At 37.5% G+C, this 14701-nt stretch overlaps 2 protein-coding genes across 3 annotated transcripts; both read right to left on the bottom strand.

Moving 5' to 3' along the window:
* Positions 1-171: 171 nt before the first annotated feature.
* LOC141908069 (spermidine synthase-like) lies at positions 172-4582 on the bottom strand. The gene is made up of 8 exons (XM_074797874.1): positions 3077-4582; positions 2466-2586; positions 2269-2361; positions 1851-2004; positions 1405-1488; positions 844-989; positions 573-695; positions 172-366 (listed from the first exon to the last, which is right to left on the bottom strand). Exons 1-8 carry the CDS (start codon positions 3211-3213, stop codon positions 352-354), a joined length of 873 nt encoding a protein of 290 aa, XP_074653975.1. The 5' UTR covers positions 3214-4582; the 3' UTR covers positions 172-351.
* Positions 4583-6219: 1637 nt separating this feature from the next.
* On the bottom strand, positions 6220-12631 carry LOC141908070 (deoxycytidylate deaminase-like). Of its 2 annotated transcripts, none has more exons than XM_074797875.1 (2): positions 9620-9747; positions 6220-7492 (listed from the first exon to the last, which is right to left on the bottom strand). In XM_074797875.1, the coding sequence occupies exons 1-2, from the start codon at positions 9661-9663 to the stop codon at positions 6952-6954; spliced, it is 585 nt and encodes a 194-aa protein (XP_074653976.1). In that variant the 5' UTR covers positions 9664-9747; the 3' UTR covers positions 6220-6951. The 2 variants fall into 2 exon arrangements, 1 of the variants encoding a protein (XP_074653976.1); XR_012619573.1 differs by lacking the exon at positions 9620-9747 and adding an exon at positions 12510-12631 and having other exon boundaries at positions 7350-7492.
* Between the last annotated feature and the right edge of the window lie 2070 nt (positions 12632-14701).

Genomic DNA, 14701 nt, shown 5'->3' on the forward strand with positions numbered 1-14701 from the left:
TTTCGAGTCCTACGAGTCGGAAAATCGGACCAAGCTTTACATTTGTAAAATGTCTGTTCCAAATTGGTCCCCTCTATTTTAGACCGGTCCAATATGAATGGACCGATAAAACCGGTGTCTGGTGATAAGAAACTTCAACAAACAAACAAATTCATTCTTACGATTGAAAAATATATAGATTTATTTTTTTCACTTGTCATCTATTAAAAAATGGAATGATGATTTCATTAAAAAATCTCAGCAAATTTGACTAGCAGTTTCTAGTACACAGTGAATTGAGCATATATAACATACAGAATACACGCAGACAGACAGACAGTAGCCTCTGACAGATGACACCCATTCAAATATTCAACTTGAAAGTTCCTGAAAACAGGAAAACAATAATTACAAAATATTAATAAAATCATGTTTCTAAGTGAAACGAAACTGGCACAGAAGTCGTCACAGTTGTGAAGATCATATCACGTAGTAGTCGGATGACTTATAAAAAATTGAATTGCAAATATAAATTGAGATTTAAAAAAAAATAGAAATGTCTTCAACAGTATATTCAAAATGTTTGAAATTACCTGACGGGCAAATCTGGGTAACATGAAAGCGCCTCGATGGGCTTCAGGGCTGTAATACCGCAATTTCATTGAATCTAATTCTGCGTTAGAAGGTTCACGTAAAGGTCTTTTGAAATCAGTTTCCTGAACAAAGAAAATCAGATAATTGAAATTCTACTGAGATTCCAAAATACCGGGTAAATAGCTTAAGTCGAGGAGCTTAAATACTGAACATCATCAATCGGTAAATGATGTTTAAAAGAGATTCTTAGGTGAAAATACTTCAACGTACTGGATTTTTACTGCATAAAATCATTCCAATCTGTCCAGCAGGGTAAGTGGGTATCGTCAAAAATCCATAGTCGACAACGGGAAATAGTTTTTTTGAGAAATCGGCCATTTCTTTAATTAAATCCATATGAAGCCAAATGCATTCACCTAAAATTAAAAAAAAAAATGTGTATGAAATGTTTTATGCTCAGACATGATACAAGTGTTTTAATAGTTATTAAAATTTATTCTTATCTAATCACAAAACGTATTTTTGTCATATTTATACAGAGGATAAGGAGATTAGACTTATTCAGCACACATTACAAGTATCATACTCTAAATTACTGACATATATATGAACTGATATGCAAATCCAGACCATATCGGATGATCACATACTGCACAAGTTCAGTCAGAATTGAAATATCAGGTCGATAACGTTTTTTTTATATCTAAACTTCTATTTGAACAGAATGAAAGTTCAAATTGAACTATTTCATCGAGAGTTTGAATGTTGAATGAAGAGTTAATTTAAGATATTTTAGGTAAATTATCGTTGTATATAACTGAGTTAACAAACCTTGACAGCAGAGCAATCCGTCTGGTTTAAGAGCTGATTTCATCAGTTCATAGTACGGCTTCTGGAACAAGGATTCCGCCGGTCCTGATCAAATAAATCAAAGCGACTTGTGATTAATTTTAAGATACACAATATCCGTGTAATATGAATGTACAAGAGTAATACTGATAATGGCTTAGATCTAAAGCCGAAACGTTGCTCCAAATCATAAACCTTTTCTACTCGAGAACTTTAAATCTTTGGCTGAAATTGGGATTTCTAATTTAGAAAATTGATTTATAATATCGCAGTTTATTATCATTGTAGCCATTAGGACTATCATCAAGGGTTTAAAAGGCTAATTTTGGGGGATTCTAAGGGCTACTTAAGGGTTACTTTCAGGACTTATAAGGACTTTTTCTAAGGAACTTTAAGAACTATTTGTACTGCGTGACTTTAACATATACCGATAGGATCTGATGAATCAGTGATTATAACATCAAATTCTCCAGTGTGATTCTTCATGAATTCAAACCCATCTCCGATATGCTGCAGTAGTTTAGGACTGCTGAATCCACTAGCCATGTTTGGTAGATATTCTTTACAAACTTTAATCACTTTCTGAAAAAGATTATCATAAAATTTTAGTCTGTATTCATAAAGGAGACTAAAATAGACTGTGGGTCATGAACAGTGGAACTGTGGGTCATATATAGACAGTGGAACTGTGGGTCATACATACACAGTGGAACTGTGGGTCATACATACACAGTGGAACTGTGGGTCATACATACACAGTGGAACTGTGGGTCATACATACACAGTGGAACTAGGGTCATGAACAGTGGATTGTGATTAGTGGATTACATATGTCATATGAATTACCTCATCTATTTCACACTGAACTATTTGTTCAACGTGCGGATTTTTGGACAATTCTCTTATAACCCCTCCATCACCGCCCCCTATTAGCAGCACCTGCAGTTAGAATAATAACTGTTAAACTTTCATTACATCAGAAAACATTCATTCAAAAATTGAGACCAGATTAAATTAACACTGTTTTTTAAGTATATTGCTACCTTTTTAGGGTTAGGATGAGAGAAACAGGGAACGTGAGCCATCATTTCCTGGTACGAATATTCATCTCTATCGGTACATTGTATTACACCATCGAGTACTAACACTTTACCAAACGTTTTACTACAATTACAGCAAATACAATACTTTAAATATAATTTCACTTTAAAAAACAAACAGTCTAACCGCAGTTTAGGTCACCTTTCCACTATGAGGCGTTAAGTGTTGTTAGAGGGTCTCCTAAACCAAAAAACTGCAGTCGCCGAGTAATTGCAGTTACTAATACTAGATGACCAGCCCCACGCATGGGCTGTAGGTGACACGATAGCACTGCAGCGATCCTTCATACAAAATTACATCAATGAGTGACATATGATAGATTGGAATATTACAGATCACAGGCCGCAGGGAGGGGCTTGTATTTGAAGTTTGGGGGTGAACTGTAGCTTAGATCATCAAGTATCCGTGGTACTATATATACAGTACCAGGGATAGGCCTACTACCGGTATACTATGTTACAGACTACAGTTCACCCCCAAACTTCAAATACAAGCCCATCATATGATACAGATAGTCACTAAACAACTTGACGTTTTTCCGGGGTTTTTTTACCTCTGTAGAATAAGGATGTGTTGAAAGTCTGATTTCTCATCAAATAAAACCTTCTCCACCTCTAAACTGACTCCATACCCGGGCCACATCTCTGATTTATCCGTAAACCAACCATTCTCTAATTTATCCGCTGCCATATTAACGCTACCTGCAGCCCTTCCCCGCTGACACTGTGTGTTTAGGATCCAACAAGTTTATCGTCAAGCGACATGCGATATCAGTCAATCGAGCTAAGTGCAGACAGAAACCGCGTAAAACTGCGGAACGGACGTAGCATATTTGACGCGTGGATCGGACGTCCAGACCGTTAGGCGAACCCGGCCCGCAGCGCCGGGGAGACACGGCAATCCATAGGGCCTCGTATCAGAGTTGTAGGTATTGTAAAAACGATAACCTGTTAACTCCAGTGTCTATAATGTATATACAATTTTCTATAGACAACTGGATTAACAGATCAGATGGCACTACCTTTACAACTCCGGAAATCCGTCACGGTGACTGCGACCGGCCGGTCCGGCCAGCAATGAGAGCCCTTGAATCCTTGCTAACCAATATTGACAAGAGCAAGTATCGCCACGGCCCCCGTGCTGTAACGCCGATGACCACAGCCCTGGCTAGACTCAAAGTGTCCCAAATAATCTCAAACTTAGTCTAAATTTATAAATAATAATTATTTTCTGCTTTGAAATCGTTCTCCTGAATGACCGTTGATAAAATGTTTGTAAATGGCATTTTTGTCATCTCACTGTCTTTATGCGTGATACATACTATGAGTCAGAAGTACCTGAAATATTTCTTATCCGAATTTCGGATATATGAGCTTATCTTATCATGTGTTTAGTCATTCGATTTAATAGTAACATATCAACAAGGCACAGTTATCGCACGAGTCTATTCAACCCTCTGATAAAGCTCGTATAAAGATCTCCCACTCTCTGTTTCAAGCCTTTAGGTCCTATAATGATATTTTCAAATGTTACAAAAAATAAACATCCAACTGATTGAAATTTATTGAATAAACTTCTAAATCGCCATTCTTAAACAGGTGCCCGTCCACAACAGGTGCTCGTATCGATGCGGAAATTTCGTAAAGAGAACATTGCTGACGTCATCATCTTCGTGCTGAATATATCTGGTTACTGGATATATGAAACAACAATCCATGCTGCAGTTATAAAAACGCGACGCAAGGGTTTATCAGAAAAACCGTATGGAAAATAGACCAAGGCCAACTCGCAATCTTAAAACCATCAGACGACTTGATAAATTTCCACGTAAATATCGATCGAGGTGCTCTTGATGATTTAGAATTTTACGACCAGCGGAACAAATGATATTCCACTGTACATATCTATGATCTACATGTATAAATCATTATCTATTGCTTCAATAGGGAAGTTTCCAGTTTCCAGTTACCATAATAATCTTAATGAAAGGAAATATGAAAACTCTACGAAGGAAATTATTCGCTAGTAATAAACATTAATAAATTGATTTATTAGATTTGTAAAATAAAATGTAGGAATTGTTAGAGGTTTGGACAGCCCCCCCCCCTCCCTCCTCCTCCCTTAAGGAAATCTTGGAAGTCAGATACTCAGATGTGCGGATTGTTTGATGATAAAACGAGGGTCTAAATAAATAAAAGAATTTGATAGTAAGATGTACATCATGTTTTTAATACATATGTAGTTGTAAGTGTAGAGTTTCGGCTTTGAGAACGTAAACATCGCGTTGTGAACTGGAACGACGACCATGTACAGGTCCGCGGGGACCCGGGGTCTGGCGCTTTCTATAATCCCCCTCCCCCTCTCCTCCGCCAAACTCTAGTTAAAGATAGTGAAAATTTCACTGCACCCTTTCCCCATCTTATTCCTACTCTTATTCGTACAAAAACTGTGGAATTAATTCCAATTCGCTTACCAGAAAAGCCGATACTAGCAGGTAGTTTCGGCATTTTCTGGCTTGACACGGTTAGCTAGGATTCTATCAAAATGGTGAAGATGCTAAATTATTGCCAGAAAATGTTCCTATTTGCTATAGATGAATAAATATCACAAAATTTATCCACTTCCTTAGAAAGTTATCATCAACAGTCTCCGAATTAAATCTCATCAGAATGTCCGATGCCACATCCTCTATCTTCTTGCGCATTACAGAGCGCAGACCACTATTCCAAAATCTTCTATCCTATAGTAAAAACAAGAAATTCGAGAGTTCATATATAAGCGCGTAAATTCAGGGGAAATCCTGCTTACGGCTCTTAGGACAGCATCTTAGCTACGCATTGAAGTGGTTTTCGCCCCACATACCCAACCTAACTTTTGAAATAATCAAACCTTCAGAAAGGAGGGGTTTCCCAGTACAGGTATGCCAGTACATCCGAGCCCAATATCTAAGGGAATCCCCCTCCGTGTTTGGTACCCTTACTCCAAGCAAATAAGTCCAGGGAATCCCTTATTTCATCATCGATCTGTCTCTCAGGATCAATGGATTTCATACATATAACCGAAATTTGTTACCTATCCCATTTGCAGAAATTATGGCAACATTTATGGGGGAACTCTTGTTCATTCTAGGTACTATTTTTGGGGTCTGGCGCTACGCATCTTCGAGCTACTAACCTAATTGTGTTCTGATGCCTACATCTGCGCAGAGAGAAGCTGGATCATTTACATCAGAGTCTGGATTATCAATCATAGGTGAAGATGAACTTTCTTTGCAATTCTCAGAGGTTTTTGCATTATCCAATACAGGTATATCATCACTATCAGGAACTACTTTTTCGACTCCCGAATCCATACATTATCACAGCACCGACAACATATAAAATGAATTCACTTTTTCTACCCGGGTATCGGTTTTCGTAAATAATTGATTAATTTAAGAGAAAAGTTCATTCGATTGTAACTGAAATTGATCACGGAAGATAAGGTGATGTGAGGTGAGTGAAACGAATAGACGAAAACTGTATTTTCGTCCGATTCCACGATCAGCAGAAGGTTGTACTTTCGTGCTGGTCGACCAGTTAATACCGTACGTATCTTGAGAGACTATGAACGAGGTGTGCTCTACTATCGGAAGCGATTCTTTGTCGAACGTCTCTTAAAATCCGAATCCAGACGAGGAGAATACTAACTAGTATATTTTCGATGATCTGAAGTGAATATTATTTATTGATGTATGTCAAAGCTCACGACTCGCAGGTCGACACTTTCGCTATAGTATACGGAGCTCACGACTCGCAGGTCGGTTTCAGAACATATTCTCAACTAAACTGAACTATTCTGAACTGTACTGAACTGAACAAAAAAATGTTTATTAGATATTCATAATGGGTGACTTAAGTTGAGAGAAGCATTAAACTGACATGTGAGAGAGTGCAAAACTTACAATTTACTATTCAGAACTATGATGATATTAATTACCTTTCATTTTCAGTGTCTATATTCAAACCATCTTATACTGCATGGATATGTTATTTTACTGATAATTTAAGGTATATATTTCGACATTGAAACTTTAGTGTAAAATCCTCATTTCATAGCGAGGCGAGGCAAGTTTAATACGCTATAACCATAACCTTTGGTACATTAGAGGAATAACTAAATTAAAATCGTCATATATAAAGAAAAATTAGCGAGTAACTACAAGCGACACCTCGTGGAATCCTCTATTGCCATAGTAACGCTGCGGGTATCATTATTATAAGTAGCAAAATTAAAAATATTACAGATAAATATATAAGACTATTCGGGATAAATATAAGTAAATAGATTGTGATTAATGATGTAAAATAAAATGTAGGAATTGTTATAACTTCCACAAACTTGTTGTATTCTCAGCAGTTCACTATGGCATGCTCTAAAAACCACAACCTATTCATCAACTTTGTAGTTAAGAATCACTTTCTCATTTCCACCTTCTTTTACCTCATACTTCACTACTTTTACCTTGGCTTTTTCCAGCATTATTTTAGAGGCTTCGTATTCGTCTCGACCTCGTTTTGTGTGTGATAGGTAAATCACTTCTTCAATTCCTGATTGTATGATAATCTTAGTGCACTCATTGCAAGGGAAAAATGTTACATAAATTGTACAGCCTTTCAGCGATGCACAATTCCGGAAAGCGATAGCATTCATTTCAGCGCAACACTCGTAAGGCCTTTTAGTTTCCAGAGGAGCGCCTTCTATACCCCAATTCATTTCATCATCTGAACATTTCAATGGCATTCCGTTATAACCAACGCCCATAATCCTGTTGTCTTTGTCTACGATGCAAGCTCCAACCTGAAGGGCGGGATCTTTGCTTCGTTGGGCGCTGAGCAGGGCAATGCCATTCGCCCCAAGATATGTAATCTTCCCGCTTTCGGTTTCTATTCGCAGACGGTTGGTCAATTGGATTCGTGGCCATTGTAAACTGAAAATAGAATTACACACCAGGGTAGATTTCATCCGACAGTCTTTTTTTCTATTTCTGGCCAAAACACAGTTCGTTTCTAATTGATTCATATTCAATCAGTTTAATAGCTCAACCACGGGTAACCGATGGTCTGCGTTATTAAACCACTACTATCAGATTCAACCAACACTAATTTGATTCACCCAATGTTGTGATGAATACTTATGGTGGTTTATCGTGTCGCGACCAGTACTTAAGAACCTTGTCAGTGACTGTTTTAGTTAGTATGACAAGACTCTTACAGCACCTGACTTAAAACAGTTGTTCGATTACAACAACCAATCATATACATTTGTCAGTAATCAACACGGTAATCCTATGGGCGATGAGGAGCGACGAATTGTAAAACTGAAACGTAGGTGACTCGTCGAGTGAGAAATATGTGGGTGGGGGTTTGCTTTTAACTTGGTTAGAATTGAACGGGGGTGGGGGGGGGTTGGGCAGCCCCCCCCTTTAGGAATTCTTAGAAATCTGATTCCCAGAATGATGACGTCTGAGTGATTATTTGGTGATGAAACGAAGGTCTGAACAAATTTAATGTACTATGTTATAATATAGTTGTTAAGTGTTAAGTTTCGGCTTAGAGTACGTAAACATTGCGTTGTGAACTCGAACGACGACCATGTAGATCCGGGGCCTGGTATCTTCTTTAAAACGAACTCTAGTCAAAGATAGTGAAATAATATCATTTTATAGGGCTTTGCACACTGGATAGTGCGACAAATACATCGTCAGTCTATCGAACCGAACGTTAAAGGATAGCGACGCCTAAATTCCCCAAAAACGCGGCTCACGCATGGATCTCGTACTGGTTCGGTCATTAAAGGGTTAAATGTCTAACGCCCTCTGATACTATTTTGTGTGAATGGTTTTTTTTTCAGATATGTTAAACACGCTAGCAAAATTAACACGTCACGGATTGGAATTTCAGTTTCGCTTTTCTCCAAGAAATAAACTTCTTAATCGCCATCTTATAACAGGTGCCCGTTCACAGCAGGTGCTCGCAATGCTGCGGATATTGTGAAGAAAGTCTCTGACTTCATCTTCGTCTAAATATCTGGTTATTGTACATCAAACATATAGATATCAACACATTAATCCATACCAGTTTATACTTGTTTCCTTAAAAATCAGACAACACGAGTTTCTGTAGAAAGCTTTATGAAAAATAGGTCAAGGACGTCTTGAAGTCTTAGAACCACCCAGACGACTAGACGAATTGTAAATATCTATCGACGTGCTTTTTAATTTAGTGGCCATTTCTAACAAGGAAGAGGACCCCCTTTTTTTAATTTGGTAACCGAAGAAATAGATTAACGTAACGTAAAATTGAAAATGTTTTCGATCATGATTTATTCCTTTTTGTGCTTGAATTACAAATTAGTAGATACATTATACTAATGAATAAAACTATACATTAGATTAAAAATGATACTTTGTTTCTCCTGATCGACTTTGTCACTTTTGTAAACGGAGTTGAGCCATAGATGATACTTGAAATATATGTTTCGATAATTTTTATCATTGAAATCGAATGTAGCATTTTTAAAGGTCTTCATTAAACCCCGCCTTACCTCCCGTTTCCATTAGAAACTCTGTTATCAACTTGGGGACACATTTTTGTACAGGAAAATATCTTTTATCTTGAGATTTAAGATTAATTAATTATTCAATTAAGTATAATTGAAGTTGATTTTTCGGAATGAGGTTGGTAGACCTGGATTTGTGTACGGTATGTTGAGATATTGCATTTAATTTTGCCCTGATGCGCTTGTTCATTTAGCTAATCAACGTGTTACGTGATAAAAACAACTCGGAATGAAAAGATTGTTATTTTTGCTGATTTTGAGAATAACATGAACGCGTCTTATATTAATCGAGCTTATCGACCTGGGGAAAAACTATTGTCGGAATATTCAAGTGAATGCTAGTTAAAGATGATAATGCGTGTTTGAAATTAAACTTTTTACAGCTGTTTCAACAGTAGCTTAGCGAATATTCGCTGATATTCGCCGATAGCATTTTATTTTAGTGCAAAGTCATTGCAATAGACTGGCTGAAATAAACACCATTAGAAATTGTCACCTTTCTGCCTTCACCCTGGCAGTGGTTGTCTCCACGGAGATCATCACCCAACCACCCAGACACTTCAAATTCCAGAGTTTAGTCCACAGTTCAATCAGGCGGTTTTTTTTTTACTGTGTTTAACTCTGATATCTCAGCTCATAAATATTCAATTTTGATAAGATATAAAAACGGTTACCAGTTTAAACCGGTTCTTTTAGCTTTACGTGATCTTTTCCATGAATATCTTTTATCTTATGTATTATATCTTTATTTCTTGAAGAAAAGCTGTTAAAAATATTAGTCAAATCATTGACCTTACTTTATGTTTTGTTCATTATATCATTTAAACGACAAAACCGATTTTAATACGATTAAATTTAAGCTACAAAACCAGTTTGAACTGGTTGTTTTCACAGCACGTGATATTTTCCATGAATTCCTTCCATCAATTTATAACCATTTTTTATACCTTTATTTCTTGATGAATAGCTGTTACTATCGGTCAAGCAATATTAGTCACATGATTGACCTATTCTGCACGTTATAGCATTGATTATCAGTGACGCTGTTCAAATTTGTGTCGTTTAAAAAAGATTTCACGCAATCTTGTAAAGCGTTGACGCAGTTTGTACAGGGAGATAAGCCTGATTCACTAATTCCATCACATGTACGCCTATATAATATATACTTTCATATTTGCACCGAGTTGTTTTTTGTTATTTACACAATATCAATTTTCCATATGAAATACATTTCCTTTAAAAATTCATAATACCATATTAAGTTGATGGATAGATTTGATGCCAAATGTGCATAAATTGCATTTCAGAGCCTTAAAAATTCAAAAGTCAAAACCGACCCCGTTATTGGGCTATGACATATTATATATGCAGAAATTGTAAGATTTGTGAAAACTTCTTACTGAATATGGCAACATTTTTTTTAAATGTGGAATAAACCAATTCGATATGGCTTCCGGTGGAAATAGGATTTATTAATCGTAATATTGTCCTGAATAAAACCAAAATGAAAATAAGAAAAGCATTGATGAGAAGTACAACAAAAAATAGCGTTATCTGACAGAAAATAAATTAATAGTCTAGGAATGAAGTGTCCGATTACTGTTTAGCGATGATCTGAGAATATCACAGACATTCAGTCTCAAGAGTCAGAATTATATTAAAAAAACATCATTCGCTCAGAGATTATCAAAACTTATAGATGGAAGTAAAATAAAACAGCAAAATCACAGTATAGAAAATATCGAGTAACATTTTATGGATCCACGGACAGAACCAGTTCCACAAGCATTCTATAAGGCGGGTTAAGGTCACACGTCAGACTCTGGCCCAGTACAACAGGGGTAACTTTATAGGCCTAACTTACATCGGTGAATATCACATAATTATATACACATCAAGCTCAGGAAATTCATCAAAATACTTTGTTAATCAATTGAAGAAATCCCACAATTCGAATTGTTACAGCCATCAATTTGACTTTTAGAATTCTCAACTCATTTATCTTCCTTGCAAAGATATTTATAAGAGACGCATAGTGGAATCAGCCATAATTTGTAAACTTTTGAAATCCAACTTTTACCAATCTAAATATTGGTTTTTCTCCACATAATCAATCATTTTCCAGACATATCAACTCTTTTACATTTACAATATAGTGCCACACTGCTATCCACATCCACTTCAGTCCACTTCACATAGTTACATAATTTATATTCATTTTGAACTGTTTATATTGTTCGGTTTATCTTAATTCTGACATCGTTTTTGTTCATGTCCTGGACCCGGTTTTTGTTCATTTCCCGGACCCGGTTCCACAAGAAAACGGAGTTGCGCCTACTCGGATTCCTGGTGAAGTAGTTCAGGTGGCGAATGAAAGTGCAGATAATACGTGAAAGGCCAAGTTAAATTTCGACAATCTGACAATCAGAAGTAATTTCAAGTATTAGTTTTTACTAGTCAACGATTCCTTATTGTTTGACTGAAATCAGAAACAAGATATCAATTTTCTAGCCTTATGAATATTTTATTAAAAATATTGATTTTACGATAAGATTAAATAAAATGTAGATTAACGCGTTTAGTTCAGCAGTTCTCGATGGTCTGAAATCCATCTTTATCAATATCTGTATCTGTTAAAATTAAGAATAAGTTTATCTTTTCCAGCATCGATCTGATACTGCTTTACTGTTACATCAACCAACATTCTTTGAGCAGCTTCATATTTGTACGCCTCTCGTTTCTCTCGTTTCTCGGCGCTGAGGATGGCAATTCCCATGTGCCATTTTTCCGCTTCTGGCTTTTACTCGCTGATGGTTGGTCAATTGGTTTCTCGAGGCCATTGTAAACACAATTATGCATCAGGGTAAATTTTTAATGCGTTTAAATTTTAACATCTATTTTTATCTTTTGGCAAAATAATTCATTTCACCAGGAAGTTAATTCGTAAATTCACGTGAAATCAGTTTAAGTAGCTGAATAATATTAAACTCTATATGTCGAATCGATGGTCCGCGTTCATCGACAATGATTAGAGATTCGAGTTGGGTCTAAACCTACAAGTATTTATTGCAAACCGCCGACAGCTTGGCGAACGAGTCATCTCGTTATAATATAATTTCCATGATTCTGATAATACGATATCGTGGATACAATCGCCATATTAATCCTAGCCATATTAGCCTTTCTAGTCCCTCGAATTCATATCAAACAATTTAAACTTAAAGCTATACATGAAATAACATATCAGAATTGTAGGGACTGAGAAAAAAACCAATGCCATATTGCCATATGCCGTCATGCATGCCGTACCATGCCAGGTTTAGAGCTAACCCAGATTATGTGACAAAAAATTGATTATAAACAATATTGTAAAATGGTATACGTACGTAGTGTGTTTGTCGTTTAAAGGGGAGCTCGAAGTCGATGATTGTGTTGTCAGTACCGTATGACTAAAGACACTTCGAACAGCAAACTCGTAGGACACTTATAGTACCGCAGTAATAAATCAGTCACATAGCGCAAATGCATTAAAACAACCAATCATGCGACAGTAGGCGGTAGCATATGCCATATGCAGAAATCATTTCTACTACGCTACCGCGACATATTTTATCTATACCGAAGCCCTAAAAATTCAGTTTGCAGGTTCGGTCTGTAGGGTAACGGGCCGTCTTTTGACTTGTACCGGGGATTGATGTTAGAACTGCAATTAATCAGCGGCCCATAAAAAGACGAAAGCAAGGCGACCCGCAGCCGCACAAGCCCGGATAAGTGCTGTATAATGAATTCAGCTTGTGTCTGATACGAACTATTTTGATTCCGCGTTCAAATTTTATTTTTATTTTTAGAAGGGTCAATATTCTACTCGAACGAATCTCTTTCATTAGGGAGAAATTGTTCCATTTAGGCTTTACTGATTGAGGGTTAAAATATATTCATATTATAATACTGGTTGGCTGAAATTTCTATCTGGAGCTACGGGTTGTGATCACGACGAATTGGAGTAATATTTGTAGAAGGCCTATCAAGAGGGTTCATGATAATCCAAGGTAGGTAATCGACGCCGGCCGGAGTAAACCTATCCTCACTTGCCTCTCGCCGAACGAACGCGGATAGCTCCAACTAGCGGTGGATGATGTTCACATGAGATTCAATCATATTCTAGGTTCGGATCCCACATTTTCTGACGATGTATTCCGAGCACTCCCGAACTGTAACTTGAAGGTACAAGATCCCTTCACGAAATGTCTTCCTCCAGTCGGCCTGAGTAAATGTGGCTGCGGTGATTGTGGCCTCGTCATCGAAATTAGGTGTATTTGTGGTGTGAGCAAACACCATGTTATTGACATATTGACACGTCGTTTTGTTTCTGGACGCACGCGTTTGAGTAAATTACACGAATCACGAAACTTTGAAAGCGAGATTTTCCGCACAAGAGATTCCCGCGTCACCTGAAAATGAAATGATGATAGGTTTCGTCTAGATAATCATCGCGATTAGAGCAATAATTCTGATTAGTACGTCTGAAGTTCTGGCGGTAATTATAAGTTAGGAATGCTAATAACACTGTTTGCAATATTTCCTCTAAATTATTGATCAAATTAAACTCTTAGATAATTAACTACAATTTATTAATTGTAATGTATAATACTAATTTGGATATCTTCTGCCCGTGTAAGATTACGAATCAGATTCTGGTAACATGATTTTGCATTTCATGCCATTCTACTAGTGCAGGTATCCATCAAGATCTTGGACTTCGCACCTTCACAGCCTGGACCCTGTAGACCCTCAGCCTGGCCCTGTACCTTCACAGCCTGGACCCTGTAGACCCTCAGCCTGGACATTGTGTACCCTCAGCCTGGCCATGTACCTTCACAGCCTGGACCCTGTAGACCCTCAGCCTGGACCTCGTGTACCCTCAGTCTGGACCTTGTGTGCCCTCAGCCTGGCCATGTACCTTCACAGCCTGGACCTCGTGTACCCTCAGTCTGGACCTTGTGTGCCCTCAGCCTGGCCATGTACCTTCACAGCCTGGACCCTGTAGACCCTCAGCCTGGACCTCGTGTACCCTCAGCCTGGCCATGTACCTTCACAGCCTGGACCCTGTAGAACCTCAGCCTGGACCTCGTGTACCCTCAGTCTGGACCTTGTGTGCCCTCAGCCTGGCCATGTACCTTCACAGCCTGGACCCTGTAGACCCTCAGCCCAGACCCTGCACCTGCTCACCCTGGACACCACTATTCCCATTTTTAGGTCTACTTTCAATCGCATTTGATGTCGTTCAATGAAAATGAACTACAAACACTGCAGACATTAGAAACTTTCAGAAACTGATCGATGTGTCCAGTCCAGTACTTCATCTGTAAAATTTTCCTCGTTTTTAACGAGAACGTATGACCTATATTTGGAAAGGGGGCGGTTATTGTAGATCTTTACATAAAGCATTTAATACAAACACTAAATTACCGCTGGTTTTATGTGACCTACGATTTTATCTAATTTACTTTTACTTTTTAAAAGTTATTACTCTATTAAAACATGATAAATATAGAACGAGATGATGAGAAAAAATGTA

This window comes from Tubulanus polymorphus, chromosome 7 (genome assembly GCF_964204645.1).
Source record: "Tubulanus polymorphus chromosome 7, tnTubPoly1.2, whole genome shotgun sequence".
Classification (NCBI taxonomy): domain Eukaryota; kingdom Metazoa; phylum Nemertea; class Palaeonemertea; order Tubulaniformes; family Tubulanidae; genus Tubulanus; species Tubulanus polymorphus.